The following is a 25,615-nucleotide window of genomic DNA, read 5'->3' as shown; positions in this document are numbered from 1 at the left end:
TTTGCTGGCAGACCTGTCCAGTATGTAGTTGTGCTTGTTATTCCTGCTGTATAAACCTGTTTTATTCCCCTTTAACAGCGTTTTTAATTCATGTGAGGCATTTTTATTGTTGATTTATTTAGCTAGTTTTATCTAGTCCTTTGTAAGTTTGTTTTGAAAAAGCTACACTGATATTTGTCACATTGATATGAGGGAGCTAATCTCCAGAGGAGGGAAAAACACTTTTAGTTACATTTGTGGCCTGAGAGAGGACAAAAGTATTAAACATTATAGATAGAAATGGAAATATATATGGCAATCTGAACCAGCTACCTTGTGTATGACCACTCTGGCAAGTGTCTGATGGGGGGACCAGTTCTCCTGGCTGATGTGTGAGAAGACCGGGTAAGGTAAACAGAGGACGGCAGAGTGGGATCGATCCCACTCTCATCAGTTCCCACCTCAGGGCCCTGGCCCGGAAATTGATTGGACCCGCTCAGGGAATACCATGAAGGTGTGGAAAAAAACGCACCTCATTAAATGGGAAAAAAGGGGGCTACTTGGCTTTAACTCCAGAGTTGCCATGGTGGGCGACCTGTCGACTAATGTGGGGCTAATGTTTAGTTAGTGTGTCCATCACCTGGAGAGATGACAGCGAGTGCCGCAGGGGAGCCACTAGCTCCCCTCTCGCTCCCCCATGCCGTCTCAGAGAAAAACTAGCCCTAACAACAACTCTCTCTTTCGCACACACTTTCGATCTGTCTGCCTGGATAGGTGGCATTTAGTCAGAGTTCCCCTCTTGGTAACTCTCAGCTGGGTGGCCAGACTCCAAATGCCACATAGCCAGTGCTCCTCAGTAGCTTCAGATGGCCTCCTTTGTGGCTGCCACTGGCCTGCGCAGTAGGGGACAGGCAGCCATGTCAGCTCAAAGTGGAGACACAGGTTGGTTTCTTCTCACTAAAGGACAGGCAGACAATCAGAGAGATGGAAGGAGGGACTGACAGAGAGAAAAGGACGTCCGATATCGGCGCTCGGCGGCTTTGTTGTGTGTTTGAGCTGTAGTGATCGAAGGGGAGTGGATTTGGAGAGTGTTGAAGGGACCATAAAGGATGACATTTCTTTGAAGGGTGGGTTGTATGGAGTGACTGAGAGGCTGCTGAGCAGTGCCACTGGCTGTGTATTCTCCCTGACATGCCCCAGTCCTTGCATGTCATCCCCGCTGTGATCAGAGCCTTTTGGAGGCAAATGGCAGGTTGATTCTGTGCACAGCTTCTGCCCAATGCAGACCTCACTCAAGTTGTTGGTGTAAATAATCCTTGCCCTTTGTTTTAACTTGCTTTGGGTACTGGACCGTAGGTGACTTGTTTCATAATACAGAGCAATGGACAGTTGGAAATTTCACAAGTCGCAGCACAATATTTTCATCTCAGTGTGCACACTTTTCCATGGAATTTTTATTTGCAAGACTCAGGATGTTGGGAACTTTATTTGGGTTCAAAACTTCAGTGTGTTCTAGTTTATTTTTACCTCTATACTACTTTAGGAAGACATCAGCCTTGAAGGAAGGGCCAAAAAATTAAAGGGGGAGGGATGGTGATATTGCATATTTTCCGACAGCCTCTCCTGGAACATGTTTATAGTGTGGCACTCGTTGGTTCACATGAAAACTGGAAAACAAAAGTAGTTGTCATAATAAATTAAAAGAGCTCGAGCGGGGGTTATGGTCTAGGTTTAAGGTGCCCTGCATGTGACTCACATGCTCACTTCGGGCGACTAAGTGCCCACGGGCACCGTGTTGGCTACCCCTGAGCCAGAGAGAAGATGTTCAAACCTTGGCTACACTTAAATCTGCACTGTTGACCAGTCAAGCCTGATATGGGTGTAAATGTCAGGTTGTAGGTTTTTGGAACGTTACAGAAATGGTCGGACGCAACCCCGATCCAATGTCGGAAAGATGTAGGGGTAGGGGGTTATGGGTACAGATATACAAATTGCTTGGGCTAATATTTTTAGGTATGAAACTTAATGTCAGCTGACAATCTTTTATTCCGGTGGAGGTTTTTTCATGTTCTTGTACTGCAACAAAAAGTTTTAGGGAAGATATGAGTGTTGATGTCACACAAAGCACCAGACTATAGACTGGAGTTCATGCCCCATCTCATGTTACAAGTCACTGACAGTATCGACCTTTAAATATTTAACCAAGAAGTGATTTGTCTCCTGGTCTTTCAAAACATATGCATCAGTGTAAATTAGTTGTAATGTGCATAATTTGAGGCAAATTAGGAGTCAAAGACAAAAGTTGCGAGTGGATCACTGGTTTACCCCAAAAATTGATGCTACTTTAATTGAGAAAGGATCAGTGAAACAAAAAATACAAGCAAATATTTTTCAGAAAAAAAGAAATGGTATTTTCATTTCATGCCATTTCATTTCTTTTTGGGGGGCAGAATTCACCTGCTTAAACCTTGCTGTGATTATTTGTGAGTTTGCAGCTGTACAAAGGGTCTGTTGTAGACATTGGCTAATGCTCTGTTAGAAGCACAATAAACAAAATAGTTTTCAGAAAAGGAACAATAGCTCTCTCGGTACCATTTGATATGCGACTCCTTTGCATGCAACCACTTTTTGTGTCGCACAGTTGTCGGCGTCAAAATGAAACGGAGCGTGCATTGTTTTGGGTGGATGATGCTTTGTAGGACGTTTTGGGGGAGGGCAACTCACAGCGTCTCGCATTTACGTTGGCGGCAATTGGGGCAATCTTTGACATACACACTCGCATTTTGGCAATTGCATGCACAAACGTCAACAAAGCCACTCACACACCTATATGTAGACAGCGAGAGCGCAAGCACACTGCCGCACATACGCAGGTACAAACACAACAACATGCACACGGAAAGACACACTTAGAAATAGATAGGCTACACCTGGCTACATGAAACATCCTTGCGAGGATTAAATCAGCACTTCAAAAGAGCAGGAAACAAAAACACTCCCAGCGGAGGAGAGGGGAGCGACTCGGCAGCCGAGACTGTCATCTCCAGACGGAGCGAGGGAGTGGGAGAGAAGGGGAAGGAGGGAGGAGAAGGAGGAAGAGGGCGGAGTTTTCAGGTGTGCTGACTGGAAGGTGTGTGCGAATAGGCATATGCATTTTGTGTGAATGCACTGTGTGTCTGTCTGAGAGGGTGTTTGTGTTTGTTCAGGGTATGATTGTACTTGTGGAGATGACCGACGTGATTGCTATTTGCAGTAGGACGACATGCATCTAGGACAATGTGTCCTTACTGTTTTGTTCCTTCCAGAGTCCTCAGAACAACGATTCAGTGTACTTGTGTAAATTAATTAATTTATAAAAATATAACGATTTAAAGCAATCAAATTTCCCAGGGAAATTTAATTTTCTCCATTTCCAAAATCATCTCAAAGTTTTAATTTTCACAAGGATAATTTTAATTTTAAGTACATTTAAAAAAAAAATAAATTCAAAAGCAGTTTTCATAAAATTTTGATAACAACCAGAAATATACTTAGAAAAAAGGCCAGTCCTGTATATTTAAGTATGACGGCGAACACTGTAAAATATATCAACTAAAAAGGAAATATTTACCAGTTGAAAGGCTTGACAGGTAAAAAAACGACTCATTGCTAAATTATAACATAATGCTATTTTTTACAGGAGGGTGTTCTTGTTCTACACATTGCATTCTGAATTTATACTAGCTTATATATATATTTTTTTTACTAGATAATGGTTCAAAGTTAGCAGATTTTGGAATAAAATATATCTACAATTAAAAAAATATATGTACATAATATAAAGAGGCTAAAACAACATTGTAAATATATTTTTTTTAAAGTTCCAGATTTGCATTTTTCGTATGATGATTTCATAAATGACTAATATGTAAAATGTGTTTCCTCTACATTAAATAAAATCGAGTTTTCTGTAATGTTCTCACTGAGGAGCAAACAGTTTAGAGAGATAAGTCATTATGTTCCCCCTTTTTTTAGATTAGATAAACCTACAGGGGAGTTGGTTGCCTATTTTAATCAGCATCTCTATCGTGTGTGTGTGTGTGTGTGTGTGTGTGTCTGCAGGTGGAGTTCGAGTGGCTGCGGCAGTACTGGTTTCAGGGCCAGCGCTACACCCGCTTCTGCAGCTGGTGGACCAGACCGATGGAGCAGCTGGAGAAGGACTGGAGGCTCATGGAGACGATGGTAAGGCCGCACCGACACACTTCTGGTCACGTGGCGTTCTCACTGTCTGGTTTCACAGCCTGCGTGGTAGTTAACTGAACTTAGCGTCACTCACACTTTATTTTACTAATCCTTCAGTAGTCAAAGTATTTCCATTTTAATTTGCAGATTCTTTTTTTTTCCCTGCAAGTTTAGGTTTACAGACACACTACTCAGTCCTAGCATTGCATTGATGCCATTTCTACTTTAGAAAACAGGCATAAACAAAAACATTGATCTAAATCATTCTTTTTAATATACAAAACCTTTTTCATATAAGAAAACCAACATTTATTTACCCTGATTTTAATGATGAAGGCAATATGTAATGTATTGTAAATATGATAATAATAATAATATGACCGATGCAGACACTCTTTTATTTGATAATTAAAGTTCTACCGCTCAACGCGCCTCTACTCGTGCCTCTTACACAAACTACATTAGTGATCTACCGTCCAATAATGCTCCTTACAAAGGGAGGGTGTGTTTTGAAAATTACATGATGGATTGTCTAACTTCTCGCCGCGGTGCGTTATTAAGGATGTGTCATGTGTTTAATCGTAGCCTCACTGAAGTTTTACTAGAGAGGAGCGTGGGCACGCAGCTATTAGTTAGACAACCACTGTAAAGGAATCACACTTAGTAATGTCAGACTCATAATTAAGTCACCTTAGTCACAGCTCTGTACTGCACATATGTGCCGCAGACACACACACACACACACACACACACACACACACACACACACACACACACACAGACTTACAATAACTTACAGTAGTGTAGATACACAGCTCACAAACACATACGCATGTACACGCTACGTCTCGCTTTCTCTCCCCACAGGTTCCATACAGTCCCTCTCTCATAGCTAGATTTCAAAAGAGCGTGTGTGTGTGTGTCTTCATGTATGTACGTGTGTGTGTTTAACATCCGGACACCAGAAGCAGCAGGGGGCACTCTTGTATCACTGTAGCAGCAGCGCAGGGAGCGAAAGAGCTGTGCTCCTCTGCTACCTCTCTCCCTCTCTCTCTTCCTCTCTCCCCGTGTCTCTTTATGTCTCTCACCCGCTCCTGCTGTCTCTGGGAGCTCTCTGTCTCTGTCAGTGTCGAGCGCTGAGCAGTAATCACATCTAATGCTCAGGCGGGGATAAAGACAGGGGCTGGAGGAGAACGGTACTGCTGCTGCTGCTGCCGACGCCGCTCGGCTCCACTCATGGTCTCTCTCTCTCTCTCGCTCTCTCTCTCTTCCTCTCTCTCACTTAGTGGAACAGCCTGGCAGAGGGTAGGTGGGTGGGTGGGTGGGTGTGTGGGGGAGTTAGTAGACAGGGGCTAAACTCATCTAGAGCTCCACCTCCGGGCCCAGATGAAGTGTGTGATTTGGACCTGTATTTAGAAAAGGGCATCAGTGAAATGTGAGGTCTTTCTCTCTCTCTGCTGCTGTGTCTCCGTCTCTCCGTAATGGGCAAGCAAACCATATCCACCGTGTGTGCCTGTGTTTGTGTGTGTGTGTGTGTTTGTGTGTGTCATTTCTGTCATGCGGTAGAAAACATAGCATCAGACTTTTTACGCGATACAGCAAATAAAATGTCAGCCACTTTTTAGTTCAAAAGAAAAAGTTAAATCAATACTACAAGATCATTAAAGATATGTAGATATTAATGGTTTTTTGAAAATAAAAAAAATGTTGTATTTTATATTTTTTTACATCTCAAATTACTCTGATGTGTGCTCATAACAAAATGTTTCTTACCAGTTGAAATTTCTTTATTAAATTGCATTAACCACATAGTGTCAAATCACACAAATCAAGTATTTCCTCTGCAGAAACACTCTGTGAACCTTCACAAAAATAATACACTGGTGAGCGCATAAATGTAATCACTCACTATTGTGATGAAAGACAACATTATTGCTCTCACGAGCAATATTTACATACATGCATCGACCTCTGATATGCTGATGAAAAGCACTTTATAGATGTGACTTATAGATTTTTCCTTTGGAGCTTTTGATAGCTGTGGCTTTTCTTGCAGTAAGATTAAAACGCATTTCTCCAAATTACTTTGAGTTATTTAAATTATGTGGGTCCCCCCTCTACGTTCCTTTATTGCATATATTTTGCATTTTGACGCCGGGAATTGACAGTATAGTGTAATTTAGTGAAATACGAGTGACCTAGTGTGTGCTGAAGCTGTTTGCCATTTTTATTTATTTGGATGTTTCTGTTCTTGCCGGCAGAGTATATTTTAATACAGCATTATTTTTGTCAAATCTGATATCGCCATGGGTATTTTAAAATAACAAATATATGTCTCTTTAAATAGGGTTTATAAATTGACACCGTGTTGTTTTATACACAGCGCTGTAGCAATAAAACAGCCTATTGTTTTATCCTGCTAAAATAGCAATACAAACAGCCAGCCTTCCTCTCTTTATTGTCATATTTAGCACACAGTGTTGTGGGATGCGCCGGGCTATGTATGCGTTTGTTAGTCCGTATGAAGAATATTGCAATATGGGGGGGGGGGGGACTAGCTCCTGTTTATGGATACTGTCTCTCCCTGGGGCTCCCTCTCTGCTCCTCAGCCCCGTTGTCATGCAAATGCTCATCCTTCCATTTGAATGACATTCTGATAAAATACATAAATAAATAAATAAATAAATAAAGAAAGAAAACCGGCACAAAACAAGTCCACTTGCTTGCTCGCCTCTTTTTGGTACCTCATGAATTCATGTGGTTTTCTTGATAGAAACAAAGAGACGTGCCGCTGAATAAACTTCCAAGTCGAGGCATGTCTATGTGAATGTATAGCGAAAGTATAATGTATAAATGTGTGCGCAGACGGGGAGGGAGGTAGTGTATGTAAGGTAAAGGTTGAAAAAGGGACATTAACTTAAAGGTTTTTACATTCCCCTGTGATCCAGGGTGCTAACGTCCATTTAGACCTGCCTCGCTCGCAGCTTTGTGTTCCCTCAGGACTCTGCTATCATGGCTATCATACAATAGTGACATTTCCTTAAACTAGCAACAATGAATAGCTTCCGCCTGACTGACAATAGGCAGAGAGTCTTGGCTTTATGCAGAATATTATAAATACCGGTGTGGTATTTTTTTTATCTTTCCTCTTTTCACTGTGGGGGAGAAGCGACAGCGACGAGCCCACGAGCACATCTCCCCTTTTTTTCCCTCCTGTCCTGCGCGTGTGTGTTTGTGCGAGACAGTGTGTGTGTGTGTCTGTGTGTGTGTGTGTGTGTGCCATTGATGTTAATGTATGCGCTTGGCATGACTTTAATTGATTTAGCAGCTCTGCTTGCAAAGTACAGCTTTTCCCCTAATTTGTCACTTTCCTGACTTCTGTGGCTGCTCATCTCACAACTTCAAAAGCCACCGTGGATGCAAAGAGATTTCAATGCACTCCGTCTCCCTCTCCCTCTCTCCGTCGCTCTCCGACTCCCTCTCTCTCTCTCTTTATGTTCTTTCTTTCTCTTGTTCTCTCCCTCTCTCGCTCCCTCTATCTCGCCACATCTCCCTGTGTCTCCTCCTCACACTTTCTCCCTCATTTGACAGCAGAACGAGCCTTGTAGATGGAAATCTTTTCAACACATATCAAGGAAATTAATCTACTTTCATAATAAATGGGATCCACTCAGTTGAATACATTTGTATACTTCAAGATGTACAAAACAGGAAGTGGTATCGGGGCCACGTCTTCCTCTACTCCGTTCACCCAGCCTGTCACTCCCTGTTTTCCCGACGGTTTGGTCACACACGCATACACACACTTTGTTTTTTTTTTCCTCATTGTGTGACAAAATTTACCTCCTCTGATTCGTAATAGAGGCGGACTTTTTGCACGCATGCGCGAGTGTACGTGCGGGGATGCGCTTAGTGACCATTTCATCTTCTCCCCTCGCTTTAATAACTGTCTTCGGAAACAATCTGGGCTGCTGAGGAGGGTTGCACTGCAATCATACACAGCCTGGCCCCGGTCGCCATCGATAGCTGATTAGGTTATTGACCTAGCGTGTGTGAGGAGTGGCCGGGGAGGGGAGGGATGCGGAGGGTAGTGAACTGTAGGCAGAGTGTGTAGAGAGAGACACAGAGAAGGGGGGAGGAGGTACAGAGAAAAAATAGAGAGGGCTCGTGTGTGTTGGGGAGGAGGAGCGGGGGGTCAATGTAAATGTTATTGCTGTGTGAGCTCATTTGATCAAAGTCCTGGAAAGGTTAAGCGAATCCAATCTGGTTTTGTATGGCAGAGTGGAGACACAGGCGCTAGAGAAGAAACCCCCAGGACGGAGAATGGATTATCATATTGGCGCTGGAGTAGCAGGGGCCTCCGACGGACAGTTTACCCTGCCCGTAATGCGTTTAGACAGCAATTGGCCTTAATAACCTTTATTGACTTCAGCGGGTCAGTGCCAAGAATCTAATTATCAAAGTGTATCAATTTCATTGGAGTTTAGAGTTGCACCGCTCACAATAATTATTTTAAGGTCGGGCCGGGGCAATTAATCCCCTCTCCACTTATTTGATGGCTTTGTAAAACATTATAAATGTTATGGTTTCTGTTGTGCGCTTCACCGTAAATAATTTCAGGGAGCAATTTTTTGTAATGTATTATTTGGATAGCTCGCCGTGCCGGTCTGCGCTGAGGGGAAAAAAAAAAGGCAGTGTATTTTGAAAAAGCTAGAGGCCACAGCTGAATCATGTTGCAGATGTTTACCAGCAGTCATTTTTCTCTTTTTCGCGCGGCCGTTTTACTCGCACAGTCGGGCAGAGTTTTATACCCACTTTATATGCACACATGGAACCCAGATTAATTATAAGTGTGAACTAAGCAGTAAACTGTTTAAAGACCATTTATATTGCTCATTATAGAGCCATTTATTATCTCTTACATTAAATCACACTGTGTTTATGCATCACATTGTTTTGCATTTTAAGCTCGATACTGTGCAAATAGGCTTATACATTTATTATATTCCAATTCTTTGTGGTTCTTACGCATAAATACAGTGTGTGTGTGTGTGTGTGTGTGTGTGTGTGTGTGTGTGTGTGTGTGCATTGGTGTCCATGTGTGCAGTGTGTCCGCACTGTGAATGAAAGAGGTAAAATGTGCAGCGGCGCAGTAGTTTATCCTTCATTGACAGTCAATACGTGCTGTTACCTGGATAGTAGCAGCTGTTTTTTCCTTATCGCACAACTTAGACTAGAGGCCTAATCCACGCGTTCATTATTGCACGGCCTTGTTTACCCGCGGCTCAATATTAGCTCGCTTTGCTTTGCCCTATTTAGACGGAGCCGCATAAAAAAGAAATTACTCAAAGATTATTGTTATTATTCATTTAAAGAGGAAATATATGGCTGATAATACATTTTACATCACGCAGCAGCTTGTGTTTGGAAATATAAAATGAAAAGAAGCAGGAAGAGACGGAGAGAGAGAGAGAGAGAAGGGAGAAAATGTAGCAGTGCAAAGGTATTTGCAATTCTCTTTGAAGTCCCTATTCAACAGGGTAAGCTGAATTTTCGGCACTGCCTGATAGTGTTCTGCGTAAATGCTTAAACCCCTTTAGAGAATTTTCATGGGCAGATACGCGGTGGCTTGAAGGGAGCGTTTATGTTACCTGGAGCCAATGCAGCCCGCAGCTTTGTACCTAAAGATGTACACTAGTAGTGAATGGAATCCCACAGAGGTTTGTCTATGACAGAATCTCGCTGCAACATCGCTGTAAGCCGAAGCGGGGGTGAAAAAAAAAAAGAGAGAGCTACGGAGAGATTTAACCCTGTCACTTCTCAGTTGCCGTCTCACATACACATTTATTTACACAGACACAGACATGGAGGGACAAAAGCACAAGGACACCACACACACTTAATACCGAGTGTGTGTGTGTGTGTGTGTGTGTGTGTGTGTGTGTGTGTGTGTGTGTGTGTGTGTGTGTGTGTGTGTGTGTGTGTGTGTGTGTGTGTCCAGGTGTCCGTTTAGGAAAGTTTGAATAAAACTTTGTCATGAAGGCTTTTATGGCTCATATAACAGTTTGAAACGGAGACTACTGCTGCTGTTGAGATTTCTTATTTTTTTAAGTCTACTTTCATGGATTTATTTTTAAGCTACAACCCCCAGATCCAAAAGAGTCGGGACGCTGTGTAAAATCAAAATAATAATAAAAAAAGAATGCAATTAGAACTCTGTTCGATTAACCAATCAAACGATTAGTTCTCAATCATTAAATTAATCTCCAACTCTTTTCTATATTTTATAACAGGTTAATCAGTTTGAGTAATTCATAATTCTCAGTTTCCAGCTTCTTGAATATGAGTGTTTTCTAATTTCTTTACTTCTCCATCACAATAAACTGAATATCTTTGGTTTTTGGATGAAACAAGACATTTAAGGATGTCATCCTGGGCTTTGGAAAACAATCATCGACATTTTTCACCATTTTCTGACATTTTATGGACTAAACAGCTAATTGATTGATCAACAAAATAATCAACAGATTAATTGACAATGAAATAATCATTAGTTGCAGCCCTAAATGCAATGATTTGCCAATCTTTTTTGACCTGTGTTCAATTAAATACAGTACAAAGGCAAACTGTTGTGTACTCATTCTGAATTGGATTCCTGCAACACGGAAAGAGAAAAGAACCACAGGAATCTGGGTTGTATAATGCATCACCACTGTATTCAATTGCTGTTTGGATAATACATAGTAGAATAAAAGTTGACTTTGGAAATGTGCACACAGAGAGATGCACACACGGTTGCCAATCATAATCGTTGTCACAGTTCCTCGTGTTTTTCTATGTATTACTATCACATCAAGTCATCTTCTCCCTTTGAGGACAATTCCTCATGTAGCACTTTCTCATCGAAAATGATTAAAAACCATCCTTATGTTTGTGTGTAATTATTTCTCAATCACAGGATGTAACGGAGTGTCCTGAAAGCCGAGGTGCTGAGAGTTTTTCATTCCAGCGGTCGACCTGAGCAAACTTGTTCCAGGGTTGCGGATGACTGGATTTGGAATGTGTTAGAATAACTTTTGTCGTTGACTTTATGTCACAATGTGTAAACCGCAAATGAAAAGCTACAGTGCGCCATTGTTTTACGTCATGAGAGAAAATGAGCTCATCGAAAAACCCCACATTTGTTTTGTTTTTTTGTCTTTGTACCCATAGCTGTCAGCTACAGTGTGGAGTACACCTCATCTTTACAATGAGGGGGCGGGGAGTTTTATTGACAGCGGTTTGGATAATTTATTTTGTTTGTCTGTGAATTGTGATGTTGACAGTGTTTTTACTGTATCAGCAGGCTTTGAAGGCGGCTTGTCTCGTCTTCTTAGAAGACAAATGAGCACTTTACAGAGACTGATCTGCCTTATCCGCTTAGCAGCTCCCTCAATCCCTGCATTTATTTATTTACTTACTTATTTACTTACTTATTCATTTACTTACCTCTGTCTGGATTTAGTTTGAATCCCCCCCCACCACCACCACCAACACCACCCCATAGCCACCCCCTCCTCTTCCTCTCCCTCTCCTCATCCTTGGCCTCGATCAGCAAGATAAGCCTTCAGAGGAGGGGAGATAACATCCATTAAAGTGGTAAAGAGGAATTATGGGGCAGCCCAGATTAATCACTGCTCAGCTTAATCGCATTCAGTGCGGACGGCGGGGTTGGCTGTAGGGCCCGGCTTTTTTTCCTGTGTCATACCAACACAGAGAAGGATGCGAGGAAGGAGTGTGTGTGTGTGTGTGTGTGTGTGTGCGTGTCGAAAAAAGTGCCTCGATGGGGGAGAAAAGTATAAAAAGATGAAAGGGAGATTTCAGAGCATCTCGTAGCAAAGCCCGCCCCTCTTATAGCTGACTGGAGACATCACCACTAACCATCGCTTGATATATAATTATTCCACCACTTTGATCCAGGTGTAATTGTTTACTCTCGCAGGCAGTCGTGTCAAAGTGGTGGAGTAAAATAAAAAAAACAGAGACGCAAAGAAAACACACTGATTTGTCATTGAAAGCAAAGAAAAATAACTTAAAATCCTCCTCAGTGAGTGCAGTTTTAGTGCAATATTAATCTCACTGCGCACTGAATACATGGCCAGAGCTTGACTGTCGCTTGTTCGATATATGTCAAGCTCAGAAATAGCAGTACACACAGTGAGACGTGGAGCTGAGCTCTATAAGCCAGAGGGAACAAAAATAGAGACCTCATACTTTGAAACATGTGCACACACTTTTATTAAAGTCATTTGAATCTGAATCTGGATGCTCATCGGCTGCTGCGGTTGTTATCCATGTTATTGTTTACCTGCGTGTCAGCTCGAATTAATTACACATTTATTTGCACAGCCCCCCTAATCACAGTCACAGTCTCAGATGGCTTCATATCGCCCACACATAGTGAAACAATAAATTAAAGCAGATTAATGAACATGAAAAACAGCCCATCCCAAACTATAGATCCTCAAAGTGAACGATAAAAAAAATCCCACCCTAAAACGTAATTAGGGTCAAAAATAGAACAAACCGTCTTAAGATTCTAACTGAGAGAATAAAGGCAACCAATTTTCTGACATCGAGGTCAAAAACCTCAGAGAGAGACACACAAAATAAACAAAAAAGGCCAAAAGCCTCAAAGTCAGATATCACTCTATCACCGAATGACACTTTTAATCTTTTCATCTCCGAGGAAGCCTCAGGCATAACGTCTCCAATGCTGTGTTAATTTGATCCATAATCAGTTTTTCGTTTGATTCGCAACTAGCACAGCAAAATACGAACCACTTAATACCTCGGCACCTCGCTAATTCTTCAAAATCACTGGAGCAGCTATCGTGTTGAGGGTTTTAAGTACATAAAGCCTTCGTTGAAAACAATGAGTGCAGAGAATGGGGCGATCCTGATGGGAAGACGGTGTAAAATTGTCTGATTCGCTTGACGAAACGCAAAGAAAAGGAGTAAATATGGGAAAAGATTGTCGATGATGATCGTATCATTTTTTTCGGGGGGAGGCAGAGGAGATTCAGGGAGGTGGAACAGGTGGAAGAATAAGGGTGGGTGTGGTGTTTGCAGAGGTGAAGGGAATAGAGAGACAACAGTGAAGATTTAAGTTGGAATCGGAGAGAAATGAAAAGCTGATGCTGTAAACACGGGGTTGTGAGTACAGTCAGGAGGAAGTACAAGTCCTGGGAGCATTCTGGGAAAGTTCCACGCCTTGTTTTCTTTTGTTTGTGCACCTTTCAAAACGAGGCCTGTACAGTATGAAGAGGATAACCCAGCAGAGATCAAACCTGTGGTGTGTGTTTTCTGGTGAAGAAGATTCTCTCTTCATATGAAGCCTGAAAGGAAAATCCCTTCTTTTCTACAACCCGGAGTCTGTGTTTGTACTTTTGACCGTCAATCCTATCAGTTATGTAACTTTAATTTTCACCTTTGTTTTCCGCTCTTTTAAAACCTGATCACTCAGGTTCAGCTAAATCAGCTAAATTGTGTACTACTCCTGTAAAGCCATGCCTACCAGTCTTGGCGCTGTCCTACATCTGAGGGTAAATAAAGTTGGTGAGATAAAAATATTTTTCTAAGCAATAGAAAATATGCACAAAAGTGATGAAGCCCAGGCTGTCACAAAAAAGTAGAAACCCCACTATGTAATAACATTTTTAATTGGCAATTAATTGGAAAGTACACACACAGCAATTAGAAATTGTTTGTGTTTACCTCACGAGTCACATATATGCACCTGCAGGTCACAGGGAGGTCAGAGTGCAGTACAGAAAGAAAAGAGGAGCAGGTGTAACTTGTGTTTTCACAGATATCGAGCTAATTTTGTCGAGCTGAGAGCGGCCATACTTCCAGGTAGCGCTTCGCTTCCACCCTCCTATCCTTCCCCTTGCAGATGGAGCGATCTGATGGGTGGTGTTAAATGGGTGAGATGTAGGACAATGTAATTAACGCTAGTCCTTTAGCGGGCCCCGCCTCGCTCCGCTGGGAGCACCCGATATAGCGCTCATTAATTCCTATTTGTGTGTAATGAGAGGGTCATGTTGGATGTAATAAATGGCTCTTTTATTTGGGCGAGAGCTGCAGGGCGGCATCCTTTCCTGGCTAACAGTCTCATAAACACCCTTTAGCCGCTCTCATCAGCCTCCCTTGGTGGGGAGCGATCACACATACACACATACATAACACAGCAGTGGGGGACAAAGTATACCGTGTAAACACTTGAGTAACTATAACATAATCATTGCTCCTTTAATGATAACCATTAGAGATAGCCAGCAGATAGTAGTAGTAGCCAGTAGTAACACCATCAGCGTATGTTTAAAGGTTTGTCGGTTTTGAAATTAACATCAATGTTTGGGCATGGTTTCCTCCATCCACTATGAATGATAATTTACCAGAGAATATAGATATTAGATTGTAAAAAACATATCTTCCCAGTTGCCAGTGTTTTTTGATCCTTTCTGCACCCAAAATTTAAATAAGTTATCAACCTATGTTGTTTTTAGGATGGTAATTTACTACAGATTGATTGAAACATCCTCAGGGGTTTTGTTTAAATGCTCATGATAAGTTTCAACACGCAGCACGTCACAGCAAGAGTTGGGCGCTGAACAGCTCTACCATTAGGGGATTTTATTTGTTGGAAGAAAAGCCAATATAGATGTCTTGAAAAGAAGTTTGAACTTTTTGAAGTCAAGATATAATGTGATACAGATTTTTAATTCACTGCAATAATCAGGTACATCATGTAACTCAATCTAAAGTGCACTGTTTTCACTCTTAAGTCCTGTAAAGTAATTAGGTCATATCAAAATATACTCAAGAGTGGAATTGTATTCAGAGCATATGTCAGTTTTGTCAAACACACGACATTAAACATAAAAAACTTCTTTTTGCCAGATTGAAGCAGACATCATCTTATAGAGTATGTCAATCAACACGCAGCAGTTTTGTGAGAGTTGGCCGCTGAACAGCATTACAATTATTTTTTGTGGAAAGATTAAACCCAGAATACAAACAATAAGAAAATAAATATGTCTTGAAAAGAAGTTCATTGCAATAATTAGGTACATGATGCTCAACTCAATCCAAAGTGCACTTTACTCATTCATTTTAATTAATTAGGTTATATCAATATACTCCACAGTGGAATTATATTTAGAGCATGTGCTGCTTTTGTCGAGACTACGGTAAGCACAAAAACTGCCAGCGTATGTAACTTTTTTTGTTTGGCAGATTGAAGTAGATGGTATCTTATAGAGAATGTAAGTCCATAATCCAGTTATATGTAACTGCGTCATGTTGTGCTCCATTGTCTATTACTGTATAGCAGCGAAGTGTGGAGAGAGTGTTTAAGGCTGCCAGTTTAATCACAACAGAGCTACAGGGAAGCAGCAGATTAAACACACTACTGTTAATGCTTTGAAGGAATGGAGGTAGAATGATGCAACAGAAAATGTGCTGATTACCCAGTAGTTTTAACTTAGCACATAATTCATCAGTCATAAATTAAATCTGAAACAATATCACGAACAAACATTATATTGTCTTATTCTTTTCCTCCCCTGCAACTCCCAAGTTTATCCATAAAACCCAGTGTTGTTTATGGCTAATATTGCACAGGCCTTTTGATAAAGTAAACTTTTCGGGTCGAGAACTTGCAACTTTGGAGATCCTAATCTTTTCTACTTGAGACATAGTCATTCTTTTTCACCATAACTCCATAGGTAATTCAGATTTGATGTCAGACTAGACATATATGGGGGCCTGTTTAGTTTCGCAGCAGCAGCAGCAGCTCCGCGTCTTTCAGCCAGATGCAAAAAAATTGAGGAATCACTGCACTTCAGACTTCTTGTAGTCAATCAAAACTTTGTTAGCGGCACATTTCAGCCCCTGCAGGCATATTCCCCCTCTCAAACAAAATTCCTCTCTGCAAGCGTGTCTAGATGGATGGAAACCCTTTTTATTGGTTTAGCATTTTTGAAGACCTGAAGTATGGTGCAGTGTGTGTTACACTGTAACTCCGGGGCTTATAAAGGCTGGCTTTGGCCCCAGTCAGCAAAAAGCTTTTTACTGGCAGGAGAGTGAGGTGCTGATCACAATCTGCTATCTAGGTAGAATCTAGACTCAGCTTTCATATACTGAAAGAGAGTAAAGGGGTTTTAACAGAGCAGAAGGTGCTTGAGTGTCACGCTCATCGCAAACATCTCTGTCCAGCTCTGTCTTCATTGTCCTGAATTAGTCAAAGCGCCTCTCAAAGCTTTCTTGTGATGGATGGATGAGGCATTCTTGCCAAGCGAGTGAGGAGTTTGCACAAGTGTGTGTGTGTGACTGTGTGTGTGTGTGTGTGTGTGTGTGTGTGTGTGTGTGTGTGTGTCGTCCCAGCCTGCTGGAGAGCTCATTCAGACTAAGAACTATGTGGTTTAGCCATTAAGGCCGAATGGATCCACACTCCTTATCATGAGACGGAGACAAAAGCCTCCCAAGAAACAGGCCGGTGAGTTTTTATGAGATATTTGTGGGCCCATTGGACTACAACCCAACAACAGATTTGCCTTTTCTTCTCGTCACCAAAAGGGAGCACCACAAAAGCCTGTGAGTTCTGCTTCATTTGACCCTGTGGAAAGCATATGTCCTTCCATCCCGCTTGTATTCTGCCCAGAAGATGGACTGCCGTTGGGGCCATAGAAAGCGTCCCTGCCCACTTGAGTGTGTTACAATGCCTTCAAACAAAATCACTTGTCAGGGGTCTTCCCTTTCTGGGGAGTGTCTCTACCCCCCCAACCCATTGTCACTTCAAACATGTTACTCTGATGTTTCAGACACATTTTTCTAATGTTTTACACTCCATATAATCTGCTGTGTGTAGCAAAGCCCATTTTACTGGCTGACATAATTGATGGTGCCCGCGACCCCGCAAGGGTCAATCTGGCAGAAAGGCCTAAGCTTCTTTCACCACGGAGACTGCGAGAACACACTCACATACACACTGACAAATACACACATGCACAGAGTCAAACTAGGAATCTGTTGGTATCTTAAACAATTTAAAGTATCTTCTTTTATCATAGAAACATCTAGATAGGCTTGATGGAAATGTTTAAGAGATTATTCCAGAATTTCTAAAATCTGAGAGTACACTCAATGTTAACTTTATTAGGTAACATTTATCTTTAAAAAGCTCTTACTGCAGTATTCTGTTGGTGACACTGGTGACATACAGTAGTGTGTACAAGAAGCTTAAATTTCCCTGATGTTAAAATGATTTGTTTGGAGTTGCAACAGTCCCCTAAACTCAAGCTTTTGTGAGTTTCAGTTGCAAGAACTGCTCAAGGTTGCACCGATTTTAATAGAACTTGCTTGTCAAATTGTCTTTACTGGTTCCTCTATGATAATATCAAAGTTTGTGGTGCTTCAAAGTCTGGGTGAAAACCCTAACCAGCAGTGTTGACACCCTATCACTCTTCCCCTCCACACACACACACACACGTCATCAACCAATCTTACATATTGGAAACTGAACAAATTTAATTTCAGATATGCCTCAATTTTGAGCCACCTGTAATCATGTGACAGCGGGACTAAGAAATATACACAAACATACATGCACACACACACTTTATATGACTTCAAGTGTGATGTCACAGAAAAGTGAATGTGGTCTGGCCTTATTTCTTCCTGGGCTAATATAATTTTTCCACCGGTGGAGAGTTAAGTAACTCGGCGGTGGCGTGCAGCAAATACACACAGATCCCTTGTCCAGACTGGAGCTGGCCCTGGCAGGATCACAGCTCCCTAGATGTTTATATCAGTGAGCAGAAGCTATCCATTACCCCGAGCAAGGTGCCTGATGCCTTTTTCCACCAGCGGTCAAAGTGATATTGGTTTCTTGTATTAGAGGGGAGAGGGAGATGGAGGCATCTAAGAGTCTGCCAAACTCCCACTCCCGAGGCCTATGAAATCAGATGTCAGAGCAGCTGAGCTTGAGCTGAGCCTGGCAAATGTCAGTGGAGTGTCTGAAGATGTGGAGAAAAAGGGTTAAACCTTAAAGCCTGAGATATCTGGCTAATATGCTCGCCATGTAGGTGAGTGAGAGGAAGAAGAGGTAGGGAGGAATAACAGGAAAAGGCAGAACTGACAAAGGGGGTTATTGATATTGCTTAACACAAAGTATACAAGCTTTGTTATAATTATCTGTTGATAAGAATATACGATTATATTCCCCCAAATGCTTTGTCATTTTTTCCGTGACAACACTACGTGGTGTTATATCTCAGGTGTAAATCTATCTTTAAATGGATGGCTATAATGGAAACCACCAAATCTCTGATTCATCTTCCTTGGGACCAGGATGACGTCCAATGATCTTTAGAGTTTCGCAATAAGAAAACAAAACAAAACATAACGAAGAAACTCTTTCGTCATGTCTTTTCGTTCCTACGTGTAGCACTTGACTCAGTTCAGTATATTTAATGAAGTTGATGAACGTGCATGATTCTTGCAGTTTTGGAGGGTTGAATCCACATGGTTGAATGCACTTATTGTAAATTGCTTTGGGAGTGTCAGCTGAATAAATGTAATGCAATCTGGTAATTACTAGACATAATAGAACAGAAACATTTCATTCTTTTCATCACATGAGATATCTTAAATTGCCACCAGGAAGATAACGTTACCATGACAAAGGTGATTTAAAAAAAAGGAGGATTTTGACCTAAACAAACAATACATTTGGGTACATTTCAGATAATCACACAATTGGTCCATGGATAAAAGGTTACTGCACCTTTAATACATTAAATATATTGTTTTTTATCATATAGAACTGATATTGTGGTGGTATTAAGTGTTTGCATGCCATCACTATGAGTTAAAGCCCCCAACGGTGGCTCAACAGTCACAAACGGGAGGATAGATTACTATTTAGGGCCATGCCTGCCTCCATATGGGCACACAGACGTGTTGGCACACAGAGACAGGAGAGTCTGCTGGCCTGTTGCTGAGTGTTACACATGCTAGTGGCAGGGAGACAGGCTTGGAGGTCGGCGGTCTGACAGACAGAGGTGCACTTAGGAGCGGAGGCACCATGGTGGCAAAATTAACAGCAGCCACCAGTCAAAAACCTGGGGAGTGTTTGGTGTTGCTGGTGAGTGTCTTCACCACCTACCTTTTTAAGAAACCACCCATCATTTTGATGGTCTATTCTCGTCATGCAATCACCCATGTCTGTTGAAATAGTTTAAAAAAAAGTGGGTTTTTTTTGTTTTTGTGGCCTGCAGACATAAAATGTTTCCCATATAAGAGAGTGCCAGTGAGCTTAAGAGTGCTCTGGGTCCCCTGAAAATCCTCGTCTAAAGTCCTCTAAAGCATTTCACGGGGTGTTAACAGTTTCTCAGACACTCTGGTGGTCAGCTAGTAGCTCTGGTTTATGGAGTGTAAACCTTCAGTTCTGCATGCATCTTTTTTTAACCTTCCTTCCTTGGAGCACTTCTTAGCTATTACGTGACCCGTGACAGCTACTCTGTGAAGTTTTGAGGGTTGTACACCATATTGCACCGTGTGCAGCAACAAACAATCTTCCAGTTCCATTATTCTGTGTTGAATGAGTGACATGTTGCTATGTGATGGAATAGACAGATGCTTGTTGGTGTTAAGATACAGTCCTGGCTCGAGGTGTTAGTGAGCCGCCTCAGGCTGCCCTCCAGCCAGCCTTCGCTTGGAACGCTATCATCACTCCAGCTCTCCACCAACCAAAACATCACCTCAGCCTGGCTGTGTGTTTGTTTACCTACCCTGCTTCTGCACAGGCCCGGAAATGTTTATGCCTGTGTATAGTAAAATAGACAGGGTTGAGTTTGGGATCTGGGGACCAGGGATGGAGGTACCCAGGACCTCCTCGTCCTCTTGTTCACCTCGAGATGTAGCCTGGGTCAGGGGGACATCTGTGGTAAGCATCAGACTGAGAGAGATGGAGGCTGAGGATAGCTACTGTCATCAAGGGGTAAATAGAGGGAGAGAGGGGGCTGATTAGTGCTAACACAGGCCCAGAGATAAAGGGTTGTGGTCTTGCTGTGGCTGACCGAGGCTTGGCTCGACCATTACATGGCCCGGGGATCAGCCTGTGGCTAAACATGAAGGCCTCTCTCAGCACCTGGTCTTCTAAACACAAGATCTTACACACACACTCTGACACGTAAACACACATGCGCACATTTTTCTTTGGTTGGAGGCTCGGCAACACACATTCGCATTATTAGAGGCACACCTTTACCCACAAAAACGATCCTAGAACAAACACAAAGAGAGGCTTTTGTGTACACAACCGCCAAATGTAAACACTCTGCCAAAGCAGAAGTTGTCACCTGTGTGCTTAACACGTCTAATGGAAAAGGTGAGTAGATTTTAATGCGCCAGCAGGCATTAGAGTCCGTGTTGATGACGTTGGTTCATGGTTTTGCCATTCATTGGCAAACAATTATGGGCTATGATACACAACCAGGTGCGCAACATGATGGACAGTTGGTGAACGGTATGGCTTTTAGTCGACATTGAGAGGCTGTCAGATCCGCAAGAGCATGTGATCATGTTGATGCGTCTGGCAAATCCATCTCACCAGCCTTCAAGTTATGCGTGTGTTCCTTGAGGAACTACTGCCAGCTACAGGTGGGGTTTAGGTGTAACAACCAGTGAGAGAAGCAACTGTTCCTCACCTTTCCATATGGTACTATGCAACAAACCATCTGCTGCATCAGGTTTGCTTTCACTGGCTATGTTTTTGTTTTGTTTAAGCACAGCACTCATTGGACTGCGTCTTTCCTTTCTCACTGCTCAATTCTGTTCCCAGGCCGGGTTTGGGATGAGTTGAAGCCAGCTCAGAATCGTGTCAGAGCTGGTTTTGGATCAGCCACGAATCGCGGGCTCTTCAGCACCGTGCTTGAAACACTGAAACTGTGCGACACGGCCAGCGAGGCAATTTGATGTCAACTATCTGAGATGATGATACAGTCTGAATGCACTTTCTGGCACTTTCTTAGCCTGACACTCATCCCACGAGGACAAGGTTTGATCCAAACCGAAAGGTACAGTTTCCATAGGGAGTACAGCCAGTGTCGCTTCCTCCTGGTCACCGCAATCTTTGGTGTCTTCTCCGAGTCAGCTGTAATCAGTCACACGCCGCCACGTGTTTTGACACCTGTCCTGTGTGGTGTGGAGGAAGTAAGCATATTACTCCGCCTGCAAATCACACTCCTCTCCTGTGGAAATACACACACAGACAATCAAGCCTATCTGTACATGAAGTAAGACAGACAGGTGGATTGTCAGGAAGGGATTAAAAAAGGGGAGAGGAGAAGAAATGAAGGTTCCCTTACATTGTGGGTTTTTTGAAAAGAGGGTTGGATGACTGGGGAGGCGAGTGACTGGTAATAGGAAGAAATGAACGTGCTTTACTGGTGGATGTGACAGGAAGAGACTGTTCTTAACAAGGCGTCAGAGTCAGTCAGAGTTACAGATCCATCACTTCTCAGAGGCTGGGAGAAGGAGGGGGGAAGACATTTAAGGATATTCAGAGAGGGAGAGAGTCTGTGAAGGGTAGAGAAGAAGAGGGAGAAAGAGGGATTTGAGTGTGGCTGACAGCGCTGCATTTAATTTGGGCTGCCAGATCCTTTTTCATTTGACTCCCTCTCAACCAGCTTAGAGGCTGCGGAGGACTCGGAGGCGAAGGTTTGCCAGGATGTCTCAGATTAGCACTGATGTGCCACGTCACACTTTAAGCCGGCCTGTAATTCATGTTCAACAGGGGGATACTCACACATTACACTGTGCTGTGCAGGACGTGATTAATTGACTCACACTCTAATATTGGGTGTAATTTGCCCATCCTCTGATGTGAAACTGACTTTATACTAGACTTACTGTATGTCGCCGTCCCAGGGATGTTATAATGGAGTCTTGGCTCAGTACTGTGAAATTTCAAAACTGAGGATGGAGGCTCAAGGATGGGGGGAATTGCTTCAGGTAGACTTTCCACTCGATTCCACGCAGTTTAATATTTAGTGGAAGATTTGATGGGGACAGGTTTTGATGTGTCTTACTCACAGATGTAGTGGGCGGTGAACCAATCAATATCATTTTAGCCGCTCTTTAAAGAAGACAGTTTTCTTTTGTATTCACTCAAGGAAGTTGCAATAAATTAAGATAGGGTTGAGTTTTTCTGTAATTACGTGTTTTTCCAGTTGTCCAGTTTCATTCCTGCCCCTAATTTCTACTCCTGCTTCTCTTTCTCAGACGATGCTCTTCCTGGCTTCAGTGGAGGATGAGGGACGAGCCGAGGAGGGGAGGAGGGAGATGGCAGAAACCCTGCTGTCTGCCCTGACTGACAGACACCAGCAAAGGCAGACATGGAGAGACAGGTAACACAATGTACCACAGACTTTGTTCCTTCCATTGGTCCCCGAAAAAATAAATCCCTGACAGAATGTGTGAGACAGGTAAAGTACAACACTGTTTGAGGCATTAGCACTGGATTTTTCATTTTTGAAATAAGCTGTTCTACTTAATATTACTGTATACTTATATACTGTGTGCTACTCAGAAAATTGTCTAGTTGTATGAGGATCACCCACTAAAGGTCCAGTGTGTAGGATCAAGTGGCATCTAGCAGAGAGGTTGCAGATTGCAAACAGCTGAATACCCCTCACCTCACCCTCACATTTGGTGGACAATAAAAATTAGTGTTTGGTTTGTCCATTCCAGGCTTCTGTATAAACATTGCAACATGGCGAATTGGAAAGGGACCATATTTGCTAAAATAGCAATTAGCATCCCCTTAAATCCTAAACTGCACCTTTAAGGAAAATGGCAAACAACCAAAACTTGTTGATTTTGACGCATTCATGTTGCTTGGATAGATATAATAATATACAAGGAGACGTTACAACCTAGCATAATAGCTCATTTTGCTCAAGAGGACCACATTTGTTAATATGTTGAACAATAGTAGAGTAACACCAGTTGATTCAGTCCTCACCTAAACTGCAAAATAAGCATAAATCTTCACCTTAATCCCACTTTCATTCAGTGTGCATTGTCAATTATTTCTTCTAAAGAGCTGATGTGAATTCTACAGATATGCTGTGACGTAGTTTGTGTTTGTTTGTGGTCCTTGGGCCTGGCAGCTTTCACAGCTATCACAACGACACGTGTGTCTTGGATAAGCCCGGTCACTTCCTTCCTTCCAGATAAGGGCAAGGGAGCGCACGGATTAGAAACACTGGCCATTCATTCAGATAAAGAAGGGCCTCACACACACACACACAAACACACAACACAGTCAGTGTTATTTTAGCTGTTCATTCTCTCCGTCACCCTCCCCATCAGCACTAGTAAGGACACACACAAACACTGGCATGCATGTATGCTAGACCTGCATCTACATTTGTTTCACTGCTTATTGTCTTTATCGACAGGTTTGACCTCAGTGTCACACAAACACACACGTACTCAAATATGCACACTTTAGACCAGACATGATCCAGAGCCTAGAGAGAGCAAAAGAGCCGGGGGCAGAATCTATGGACTACAAATTCCTGCAAGCAACATCTTTTCTTTTGAAAGATATATGTTCACTTCCTGCAGTGTTGTTGCCCTCATCTCTCCATGGCGCCCCTCTGTTTTGAGTCCCCCCTGGTTGACCCTTAGCTATGCCCCATCCAGATGAGTCTTGTAAACAGGCTGTTTCCACACACCTTGCTTTGCAGTGTCGACGCCCACTGCCTCACAACTCCGATGTAGGGCCTGCTCTGATAGTGCATTCCAACTGCAGGTGCTGAAAGCTAGAAAACATCTCGCCACACACACACCCCCAACCTAAGATCAGCACACCATCCCTGTTCCCCAACCACCCACAATGCAATGTTACCATCTTCTAACCATATCCAAGCATAGCTCAGCCCACCCTCAGATCCTGACAACCAGTATCTGAGACCAGGACAGGAAATGCTCAGTCCTTGTCGACGGGGCAGACAGACGCTTACTCTATCAGCAGTGAAAGACTGATTAGATTAGTTTTGGAGAAGGGCAAGCATCCCACACAATATGTTTGAACTCCAGCTGCTCCTGATACCTCCTCTTCCCTTTACACACATTAAATGCCTATCCCTAACCGCCCCCCCTCAATGCCCCCACTTACAAGAAAACCAGGGGTCATCCTGTCAAGTGGCTGTCAACAGATCTCATTTACACAAAACTAAACACATGGCTATGTGCAATGTTAAGTGAGACGTGCTGGTCCTGATTAGAGATCTGCTGTTGATGAGGGTTAAGGATTGCCTTGCTAGTTCTTTGTAGAGGAAGAAAAAGTTTGTATTACTTTACGAATACTACTAAAAGACGAAGTGAAGTATATTCCAGAATTTAGTTCACTTACGCCAGATGTATTCAAACCTTCATTTATTTTCATAAAAAGCACTCAACAAAAGAGGATTTTTGAAATTAATTTGCTGATTCATTTTGCTGCCTTTTTTTACGGGCACCCTAATTAGGTTTTCACACAATATGCAACAGGCAGGCTTTTATCATAATACCGCCTTTTGTTTCCATGGTTCCCATTCAGCACATAACGCTTGCAAAAGGATGGAAAAAAGGAAAAGAAAAAGCATGATTGATGACTCTTGCTAGGGGCACATAAACATAAACAACCAGCACTGATTGATTAAGTTTCTCGCTGACTTTTGTTTCTTAAACACCAGTTAAAGCAGCACTCTCTGCGCTGGAACGTGGACCTGCTAGCTGCCATTTTCTGCCTCCAGGGCGTTTTTAGCACCAGCAAGAAGGAAAGAAAGAGAAATTGGACCTGGTGACCAGTGGTTCTTCACAAGTGACTTATGGGCACTCAGAGTGAGTGATGCTTCGGCTCGCCCCGCTAGCAGGAGCAGTCCATTCATTCACTCCGAGCCAACGAAGTTATGAGAGCTTTTTTATTCTTATGAGCTTTTCTGGTAACTGGGTTTTCCAGATGCACATGGTGAATTCTTTGATAGATGCCGCCCTCCGTGTCCCTTTGGTAAATGCCCCGTGAGGGCCCTGAAAATAGATGGATTATTATGTGGGTGGGTGACTGTACCGTAGCAGAGGAGTTGTGTATGCCACACAGGAAGTGCAGATTGAAGAGCAAGGCACAACCTCCAGGGAACAGGTCTATTAGGATGGGAAATGGCACATCTCAGTGGCACCAGAACTATAGAGATTCAAAAACACTTGATAGGGGAGTTATTAGCTTTTGAAAATGCATAGATCTTGTTTCACATCTATGCAAATACAGGTGAAGAAGGATTATTTGTTTGACAAACACTGGGATTAGGTAAACACAAAATCC

The 25,615-nt window shown here is 42.6% G+C and overlaps 1 protein-coding gene across 1 annotated transcript in view; it reads left to right on the top strand.

Annotated features, from left to right (window-relative positions):
• Window positions 1-25,615, top strand: part of fto (FTO alpha-ketoglutarate dependent dioxygenase) — a 126,022-nt gene that overhangs the window by 33,581 nt on the left and 66,826 nt on the right. The window contains exons 7-8 of the mRNA XM_073464979.1: window positions 4,081-4,200; window positions 22,528-22,652. Coding sequence (XP_073321080.1) covers window positions 4,081-4,200; window positions 22,528-22,652 — 245 coding nt within the window. The remainder of the gene's footprint in view (window positions 1-4,080; window positions 4,201-22,527; window positions 22,653-25,615) is intronic.

This window comes from Pagrus major, chromosome 4 (genome assembly GCF_040436345.1).
Source record: "Pagrus major chromosome 4, Pma_NU_1.0".
NCBI lineage: Eukaryota > Metazoa > Chordata > Actinopteri > Spariformes > Sparidae > Pagrus > Pagrus major.
This window is presented reverse-complemented; position numbering and strand designations above follow the sequence as displayed.